The following is an 11,010-nucleotide window of genomic DNA, read 5'->3' on the forward strand; positions in this document are numbered from 1 at the left end:
GAGGCACAGTGACCCTGAGTGCTATCTTTAAGTCTTTAATGAAGGCTGCCTCTTTCATTCTGGCTACAAAATCTGAGAATGACTCCTGTGCACCTTGGATAATCTTTGTCAAATGTCCACTCGCCTCCCCCTTCCTAGGTAGTGCTTTCCATGCCTTAACAGCAGCACCTGAGATCTGAGCATACGCTCCCCAATGATAATTTGTTTGGTTAGCAGCGTGTTGTCCCTGACCTGTGAGTAATTCAAAAGTCCACGTTCTTTGGTCCCCTTCTATGGTAGCATTCACCCTTGCTTGTGTCTGGCAGAAATCTTGCCACAATGCTTTCCATTCAAGATACATTCCCATATTTGGAGCCACAGCTTTTATCACCATTGTCCAGTCCCTGGGAGTCATTGCCAAGGCGGCAAGCCTTTCGACCTGTGCCACAGTGAAATTGGCACTGACTCCATAGTTACAGACCGACTCGGCAAGCTTTTTAATCTGTATATACTCTACTGGAGCGTGAACATGCATACCCTCAGCTCCTTCAAAGACCGGAAATGCCTGTTGCATCTTCCTTTGTTCCTCTCTTGGAATGAATGAGTCTGCGCATTGCTCTCTGCGCATTGCCTCTCTGCATAGTGCTGACTCACTACGCAGGGCGGGGCTCCGAATAGGGTGGAGGTGCACTATGACCTTGAAGCTGACAGCTCAGAGGCCAAGCAGCAAGCTGGCCTTCGCCAGACGCTTTTGGCTTTTTTCTTGACTGATTTAGCTCAAATTTTATCTGGCTGGTACTTTTCTCTCTCTCATAACGAGCTGCTTCCTCCTCCAAGTCTGTTTCCTCAGAGGGGCTAAGTTCTTCATCTGATTCTGAGCTGCTAAGAGCTAACTCCTTAAACTCATCTAGCGGCGGGTATAGGCTCCCTCCTCTAGGGACCTCCAGTGATTGATCTTTTTTCTTTTGTTTTTTCTCCTCTTTTCTTCTTATCTCTCCCCGGGTATGCTTCCCCGACATTATCTTCCCCTCGGGTTCAAGACCCGTGGAGAGGCCTGTATGCTTATTTGGTGCACCATGTTTCCCCTTTGGTCCTACTTTCTCTCCCTGCTCTGCCTCTGATAGGCTTTCTTGAATTTCGTCCAGAATTTTCTGCCCTGCCTTAACTACTTGTTGACATTCCTCGTCCTTTAAGCACGATCTTATCAGCTTCCACAACGGCATGATTCCTGCTTTAAGTTTGCCATTCTTCTGCTCCCCAACTAAATGTCCCCTGAGTTTCTCCCAAGAGGGGATAGTTAAGGACCCTGAGCACGCAAACCACGGTGCTATGCAATCTATCTCTTTTACAAAGCCTTCTAGTGTCTTGGTGGAGACTTTCAAGCCACGCTGCCTCAGGACCGACCGTAAGGCGGTCACCACAGAGTGGGAGGCTCCCATGCTATTTTCTTGCCTTTTTTCTAACCTTGCCTGACCTCGACTGAACACTGGTTAGCAATTCCTCCTGTGGAAACTGTACGCAATCTAAAGAAAAGAATGAGCCCTGTGAAAAGGAGCAGAAAGGCTTCTAACGCTGGAGAAAGTTCAAGGCCATACCTTGCAGAGCTGTATTGTCCCGTAGTTCTGAATCTGGCCCGTGAAATGGGGGGTGTGATTTCAGCGCCTGGTGATGATATAGTTCCAGGGTTATCAACGCCACTTCTCGCCAGAGCTAGTATCTCACCGGCAAGAATTCACTCAGACAACCAGATCCTTCTATGGCAAAGCTTTATTGCTTACTTCTCAGGAAGACACCGAACCCGGAAAATGGAGCTGCTTAAATACACCTCTGTGTGACATGTCAGCTCCTGATTAGTTGCTCGCTCATCACCCCACTCCTACACGCTGGGATGAGCAGTGACTTGGCACGAATTTACTCCAGCACCTGCGCACATTGCTTGTTTACTAGTTAGGCACTGAGGAAGCCAACGCCATCTTGTAATGGAGATTGTGCACGGCTTTCCACAGACTGGGTTCACAAGTCCCTTCCAGCCAGAGCCAGAGCATCTGGAGGAGCCATCTTGGTTCCCAGATCCCTCAGAGACTAGTCTGTGCAGGTAAAAGTGTGGACTACAGAAGCGAACAGCTTCTGTGACAGGCCGAAGCAACACAGGTTCTGGGACAGGTCCTGTTTCAGGCCTTCATCTTCTGCCAGGAGGCAGGTCCCGAACACCAGATATCTGTGCACCTTTCCTGTAAGAGGAGAGCTTGCCTGTAGAGAGTGCTCTGACCACTTAAAATCAAAGAGATCTAGTCTCCCAGGTCTGCTGATAGAGGCTAACAGAATCACTAGAGGAACAATCTCTAACCAGAGACAACAATAACAACTAACTCCAGAGATTACCAGATGGCGAAAGGCAAACAACATAAGAATCTTACTAACAGAAAACAAGACCACTCAACATTATCAGAACGCAGCACTCCCACCTCGCCCAGTCCTGCGCACCCCAACACACCCGAAAAGCTAGACCCGAATTTAAAAGCATATCTCATGATGATGGTAGAGGACATCAAGAAGGACTTTAATAACTCACTTAAAGAAATATAGGAGAACACTGCTAAAGAGTTACAAGTCCTTAAAGAAAAACAGGAAAACATAATCAAACAGGTAGAAGTCTGTAAAGAAAAACAGGAAAACACATCGAAACAGGTGATGGAAATGAACAAAACAATACTAGACCTAAAAAGGGAAGTAGACACAATTAAAAAAACAAAAACAAACAAAAAACAAAAACAAACAAACAAACAAACAAAAACAAAGTGAGGCAACACTGGAGATAGAAACCCTAGGAAAGAAATCTGGAACCATAGATGCAAGCATCAGCAACAGAATACAAGAGATGGAAGAGAGAATCTCAGGTGCAGAAGATTCCATAGAGATCATCTGCACAACAATCAAAGAAACAGAAAAATGCAAAGATATCCTAACTCAAATCACCCAGGAAATCCAGGACACAATGAGAAGACCAAACCTACAGATAATAGGAGTAGATGAGAATGAAGATTTTCAACTTAAAGGGCCAGTTAATATCTTCAACAAAATTATAGAAGAAATTTTCCCAAACCTAAAGAAAGAGATGCCCATGATCATACAAGAAGCCTACAGAACTCCAAATAGACTGGACCAGAAAAGACATTCCTCTTGACACAAAATAATCAGAATGACAAATTCACTAAATAAAGATAGAATATTAAAAGCAGTAAGGGAAAAGGGTGAGAATTACACCAGATTTTTCACCAGAGACTATGAAAGTCAGAATATCCTGGACAGATGCTATACAGACACTAAGAGAGCACAAATGAAAGCCCAGGGTACTATATCCAGCCAAATTTTCAATTACCATAGATGGAGAAACCAAAGTATTCCATGAAAAAACCAAATTTACACATTATCTTTCTAAGAATCCAGTCCTTCAAAGGATAATAAGTTAAAAAAAAAGAAAAAAGAAAACCACAAGGACAGAAAACATGTCCTAGAAAAAGCAAGAAAGTAATCCTTCAACAAACCTAAAAGAAGACAACCACAAGAACAGAGTGCCAACTATATAAACAAAAATAATAGGAAGCAACAATTACTTTTCCTTAATGTCTCTTAATATCAATGGGCTCAATTCCCCAGTAAAAAGACATAGAGTAACAGACTGTCTACACAAACAGGACCCATCATTTTGCTGCTTACAGGAAACCCATCTCAGGGAAAAAGACAGACACTACCTCAGAATGAAAGGCTGGAAAACAATTTTCCAAGCAAATGGTTTGAAGAAACAAGCTGGAGTAGCCATTCTAATATCTAATAAAATCGACTTCAAACCCAAAGTTATCAAAAAAAAAAAAAACAAGGAGGAACACTTCATATTCATCAAAGGTAAAACCTTCCAAGAGGAACTCTCAATTCTGAATATCTATGCTCCAAATGCAAGGGCAGCCACATTCATTAAAGAAACTTTAGTAAAGCTCAAAGCACACATTGCACCTCACACAATAATAGTGTGAGACTGCAATAAACCACTTTTATCAGTGGACAAATCATGGAAACAGATCCTAAACAGGGACACAGTGAAACTAACAGAATAAAACAATTGGATTTAACAGATATCTACAAAACATTTTATCCTAAAACAATAGGATATACCTTCTTCTCAGCACCTCATGGTACCTTCTCCAAAATTGACCATATAATTGGTCACAAAACAGGCCTCAAGAGATAGAAAAATATTGAAATTGTCCCATGCATCCTATCAGATCACCATGGACTAAGGCTGATCTTCAACAACAACATAGATAATAGAGAGCCAACATTCATGTGGAAAATGAATAACATTCTTCTCAATGATACCTTGATCAAGGTAGGAATAAAGAAAGAAATTAAAGACTTTTTAGAGTTTAATGAAAATGAAGCCACAACATACCCAAACTTATGGGACACAATGAAAGTATTTCTAAGAGGAAAACTCATAGCTCTGAGTGCCTCCAAAAAGAAATTAGAGAGAGTACACACTAGCAGCTTGACAACATACCTAAAAACTCTAAAACAAAAGGAAGCAAATTCACCCAAGAGGAGTAGACAGCAGGAAATAAACTCAGGGGCGAAATCAACCAAGTGGAAACAAGAAGAACTATTCAAAGAATCAACCAAAGTAGGAGCTGGTTCTTTGAGAAAATCAACAAGATAGATAAACCCTTAGCAAGACTCACTAGAGAGCACAGGGACAGCATCCTAATTAACAAAATCAGAAATGAAAAGGGAGACATAACAACAGATCCTGAAGAAATCCAAAACACCATCAGATCTGTCTACAAAAGGCTATACTCAACAAAACTGGAAAACCTGGATGAAATGGACAAATTTCCAGACAGATACCAGGTACCAAAGTTAAATCAGGATCACGTTAATGATCTAAACAGTCCTATATCCCCTAAAGAAATAGAAGCAGTCACTAATAGTCTCCCAACCAAAAAAAAGCCCAGGACCAGATGGGTTTAGTGCAGAGTTCTATCAGACCTTCAAAGAAGTTCTAATTCCAGTTCTTCACAAACTGTTTCACAAAATAGAAGCAGAAGGTACTCTACCCAATTCATTCTACAAAGCCACAATTACTCTGATACCTAAACCACATTGTAACTCTTATTAATTCAGTGGGCTACAAATCAAAGAAGAAAGTAGAAAGAGATATTTGAAAAGAAATATTTCAGTTGGATAAGGATGATGAGGGAGGCAAGAGTAGAAGTGACAATAATTATGGTTTATTTTACTAATGTATGAAACCTTTGAATATATAAACTAAAAGTAAATCAAAAGAAGTCTAATTTCATAAAACAGCAATACATGTGGACATATACAAATGTTACAGTGTTTATTTTAGCAGAAAATTCTGCGTGAACATTCAAAATCATATTTTGTTCATACTATAATTTCTCTCATGCACAAGTTTCATCATTAGATATACCTTCAGTTTTATAGTTACAAAATCTGTTTATATTTCGCAACAGGCTTGGCAGTTATATGCAGCAACAAGTGTTCAAAGAAGGAAATTATTCTCCTCTAATAGAAGTATGATATTTAGAAACTTCATTAGCACCAGAATTCAAGTAGATAATGCAGGTTTCACACACTGGGGCTTGTTCTACATTCTAGAGGAAAATAAAATGGGTGTATATGCAAACCTGGTTTGAAGGATTTGTACGGCATTTAAATTTTAAGGAAATGTGTTGAATATTTTTTGCCATGTTCTTTGTAGAGCATCTTTTACATCTTTGTTCCTCAGACTGTAGATCAGGGGATTCAATAAGGGGATGATTAGAGTATAAAGTATAGATGATATTTTATCAGTATCAATTGAATGGCTAGATACAGGTTTTACATACATAAATATCAGTGTCCCATAGAATATTGTAACCACTGTCAGGTGGGACCCACAGGTAGAGAAAGCTTTGCGTCTGCCCTCAGCAGAGTTCATCCTGAGAACAGCTATGAGAATGAGCAGGTAGGACATAAGCACAACGACAAGGGAAGAAATCAAATCAAAACCTGCAAAGATCATAACTATAAGTTCAACTTTTTGTGTATTTGAGCAAAGCAACGATATTAAGGGGATACAATCACAAAAGAAATGGTTGATGACATTGTAGCCACAGAAGGATAAAGAGAAAATATTTATGGTGACTACAAGTGACATAAATGTATAGTAAAGATAGGTCATTGTGACTAGAACCCAACATACTTTATGTGACATGATGACAGTGTAGAGCAGAGGCTTACATATGGCCACATAGCGGTCATAGGACATTGCAGACAAAATAAAAAGCTCACTGCCAATGAACAGAAGAAAAAAAGCTAGCTGTGTAGCACAAAGAGAGTAGGAAATTGCATTTTGATCTACAACAAAGTTTACCAACATTTTTGGTCCCACAGTTGTCGAATAAACAAAGTCAGTAAAAGCCAAATGCCTAAGAAAGAAATACATTGGCGTCTGTAGCTTGGCGTCTACATTGGTGAGGATGATTATCCCAAGATTGCCAATCACTGAGGTCAGGTAGATGACTAGGAACAACCCAAACAATGGAGCCTGCAGCTCAGGGTTCTCAGTGATTCCCATCAGGATGAATTCAGTCACAACTGTTAGGTTGTGTTTATCCATTCTCTATCAGAAAACCTGTCATTAGCAGAGGCAAAAAAATTGCAAATGTTTCAGAATTTATTATATGAAGGACAAAACAATTCCAATGTTAAAAATCGGGGAACAGAGGTGAGGGGGAAGGGATAGGGGATTTTCAGAGGGGAAACTAGGAAAGGGTTTAACATTTGAAATTAAAAGAAAGAAAGAAAGAAAGAAAGAAAGAAAGAAAGAAAGAAAGAAAGAAAGAAAGAATAAAAGAAAATATCTAATAAAAATAATAAAAAAGAGAAAAAGAAATATCTAAAATTTCTAACTTAATATTTTAAAATATTAATATTGAGCCAGGCATGGTGGCACACACCTTTAATGCCAGCACTTGGGTGGCAGAGGCAGGAGAATTTTTGAGTTCGAGGCCAGCATGGTCTAAAGAGTGAGTTCCAGGACAGCCAGGGCTAAACAGAGAAATCCAGTCTTGAAAAACCAAAAAAAAAAAAAAAAAAAAAAAAAAAAAAAAAAAAAAACGAACAAACAAAAAAAACAATTAATAATTTTAAAATAACATATTTACTCATGGGGATGTACAAATAAAAAGAAGGCAATTTCTTTTTCTGATTCATGAAATTTCTAGAGTCAATCTAAACATGAATTGGCACTGTTCAAAGGGCTTGCAGCCAGTTAGTCTGGTAAATTCCATATTTATTTCTTATAAAGCTCTAAATAATATTGATACTAACAACTCATGTATAAAAGCAGAAACTTGTGTTATATATTTAATATTTTTTATTTTATATACTTAATAGTTAATACATGGTAGGTAGATAGATAGATAGATAGATAGATAGACAGATAGATAGATAAATAGATAGACAGATATACAGTATCAATATATATATATAGATTTTAGACTTACACTCACATATACATACATACATATACTGATGAGACAAGAGAATAAATGCAGATATGAAGATAAAGAAATTTAAATTAAAATTATGATTAAATACTATTAGAACTTTAATTGTTAGATAAATGGTGAATGAATTACCATTGCAGTGTTTTATATATGCATCAAAATAATTTCAATTGGTAACAATAATTAATATAAAAACATCAGTAATACATATGCCAATTCTCTTAGAATTTTTATGACAGGAAAAATATGAAAACATGTGGGAGGAAAGCTGACTCAGCTGTAACTATACACATTGCTATTGTCAAGTATGCAAGTAGTTCTAGCACACATATTCAATTGGTACCTTATAAATATTTAAATTTGTAAAGCACACAAATTCTTTAGTGTATCACCTTCTGAAGTATTTATTGTAGATGATGCCGCTGAAGGTGTTAATAATCTTGGTAAACAATGTCATTATGAATAAAAATCAGCACATTCAGATATGATATTGTCTTCTTATGAAGAAACAAAATACTGGATAGATGTATATAGGAATAAAACTGAGTTGTATACTTAATAAAGATAAGGGTTGTTTTGTGCAGTTAATGTTTTTCATAAAACACTGTCACAAACTCCAAAGTTGTCTTTGTGGCATTTTTGGAAGCACAATTAAATATTTTAATATTGAAATAATATCCTGAATTAATTCTCAAATAGAATTCAACGTGTTTTGCATTTACTGGGGTTCAAACCTAGGCACTTGCACATATTTGCCAAGAATTTTATCTCTGAGCAACAATACCCACAGTAAAACTCTTTGAGCAGAGTCTCATTGTGTAGACAACGCTACTCTCTGGAGAGCTGGTAATATTAATTTGAAGTAACTTACAATGTGTGTGAATGACGTATTCTCTACAAATAATTTTTTTTTTTCAAAAATGTTTGGCAATACAGAGACAGGATCACAAAGTTCTACCCCTATAAAAGGCTATTAGCAATTAATTTGTGTTGATAAAGGAAAATCAGTTTCCTCTAGTAGAATCACTCTCTGTATATCAAGAAGGCCTCATATTTAGGTGTCGCTGGTCAACACAAATTTACTCCATTTTTTTTTATGTGCTTTCTTTTGTTTTTTGGTTTTTTTTTTTTCTGTTCTTTATGTTTTACCCCATGATTAAATATTTAGGCTTGCTTCATTTTTTTTTAACTTAGAGGAAATAAATAAACCTGTGAGTATAGGGATGTGTGGAAGACCTAGGAGGTATTGATGGATGGGATATAATAAGATTAAAATACATTGTATACAAATTTTAAAATATGAAAAGGGATAACAAGATGTACAAAGCTATTAGAATATAGTACATCGATTTTCTATTTTCTACTTTCTCCTTCCAGACAGTCACTAGGTTGACAATCAATGTTTTTGATTTTTACATTAATCATCTAACATTTATAAATGCAAAATATTTCAAGTTATATTTATGCCACTTTCCTGGAATATTATTCTATTAGTGTGGTAATTTTATTATATCTGATATTTATTTACATTAATGTAACAAATATAATACACTTTGTTGTGGAAAAAACTAGAAGACCAAGACAATTTGTTCAGATTATAGAAAAAGAGAACTTAAAGTAGGTTTTATGCAACAAATACACAAAACATTCCCCTTGGATTGAGTAATGCAGTATTTAAAAATACTGATGCCAAGCTAATTGGCTCACATCTTTGGTCACAACTTTGTGAACATGGAAAGAGTGGTAGTAGTAGTACAAGTTCACCATTCTCTAAAACAAGAATAACTTGTGAAACTATACGAGGTTATTTAAGCCTTGTCTCAAAAAACATAAAAAGACAGACAGACAATCAGACAGACAGACAGATGGAAAAAGATAGGAAGGGAGATTATAATTTTTACAGTTATATGTTATTCTAATTTCACTAATCACATATAAGACAGTTTTTGTAGATAATTTAATGGTAAGTATTACAAGAACTGCAAGTATCTGAATAAAATCATATGACTGCCAACACTATTTATGGAATATGTTTTCTGTTATTTCCACATACTTCACATAAAATATTAATCAGATGATTGCCCATAACTGATCGTTCACACTGTCCTATCTAAAAGACTTTATTATATAAGTATAGCAAGATTATACTTTTAAAATATTAGAGAAGTGTCTTCAAAAATCACAATGAGAAACTGTTTAAATCTTGCTTTGCTCTTTTATTTTGCTTGATTTTGTTATAATTATCATCATTATTATCACCACCACCAACATCATCATCATTATTATTATCATTATCATCATTATTATATTACAGAATAAAGGGTGTGTGGCTAGGATATAACAGTAATCATGTATGTTGAAGAAACACACATAGACTTTGTCTTAATAGTTTTAGAGATTATTCTTATGCAAAATACTGCTACTTTATTCCCTTTTCCAATGAATCAATTAAATTTTTCAACTTACACCACTACAAAAGTGTGGACAGATCACTGAAGAAAACAAGACTATTTTATCATAGGCATGAAGACTATTTCTTAAAGTTCCCTCAATACAACTATTTGCCTTTACAAGATATATAAAATATTGATGATATAGAATGTTTATTTATAATTTATTGAGTATCATTCTCAGCAGTGTAATTATATACATACTGTATACTTTGGGGATAATTATAGAAAACATTGCATTCACAATGCTTAAGTGTTTAAAGCATATTACAAAGCAGAATTTCTGTTTTTAATTTCTGCTTTGACAATACTCTTATTTTTCAATAACACCTCATCTCATTTCATGTGTGTGGGCCAGTTTTTACTTCTAATATATAGGAAGTTATATATTTTAGAAATATATAAAATTTAAATTCTTAAAATTGCTCATCAACTTTCTTTTTCTACCTTAAGTTGACAGAGAAGGATTTCCTTGTTCAGTCAGGAAAGAATAGGAGAAAAAGACATGGACAATATACAAAAGGACACTGATAGTCAAAGATAAAAATAGGAAAAACTGTGTCCTTTTCCATAGACACTGATAACATAAAACCTGCTGCATCCCTTACCTGTAATGAGATGTCCTCAGTACTTCACCCATGAATAATTTAACACACTGTTAGATGATAACTTATGAATATTTCTTCAAACTTTAAGGAGTCTCCCTGTGGGTGAGCCATGCAAATCCTTGATTAACCTGAAATGTCAGAATACTTAATGAAATGTCTGGAGACTGTCCACTAATTGTCAGGAAGAATCTGTGTTTCAGTATGAATGAGCTAACACTATAAAATTAGCCAACAGATGTCCGTTTTTATCTTAACAACTTGCATTATTATCTCAAAGAGATAATCACAACATCAAATTATTTGTACCTTATCTCTAACTTCATATAAAATACAAACAACTTATATATTCCTTTATAAACAAATAGATATGTAAAATATATTACATATAATCACTGAAATATCATC

The 11,010-nt window shown here is 35.9% G+C and overlaps 1 protein-coding gene across 1 annotated transcript; it reads right to left on the reverse strand.

Annotated features, from left to right (window-relative positions):
- Nucleotides 1-5,713: 5,713 nt before the first annotated feature.
- Nucleotides 5,714-10,638, reverse strand: Olfr1082 (olfactory receptor 1082). The gene is made up of 2 exons (NM_207674.2): nucleotides 10,606-10,638; nucleotides 5,714-6,670 (listed from the first exon to the last, which is right to left on the reverse strand). Exon 2 carries the CDS (start codon nucleotides 6,653-6,655, stop codon nucleotides 5,714-5,716), a length of 942 nt encoding a protein of 313 aa, NP_997557.2. The 5' UTR covers nucleotides 6,656-6,670; nucleotides 10,606-10,638.
- Nucleotides 10,639-11,010: the final 372 nt, after the last annotated feature.

Source organism: Mus musculus, chromosome 2 (assembly GCF_000001635.26).
Source record: "Mus musculus strain C57BL/6J chromosome 2, GRCm38.p6 C57BL/6J".
NCBI lineage: Eukaryota > Metazoa > Chordata > Mammalia > Rodentia > Muridae > Mus > Mus musculus.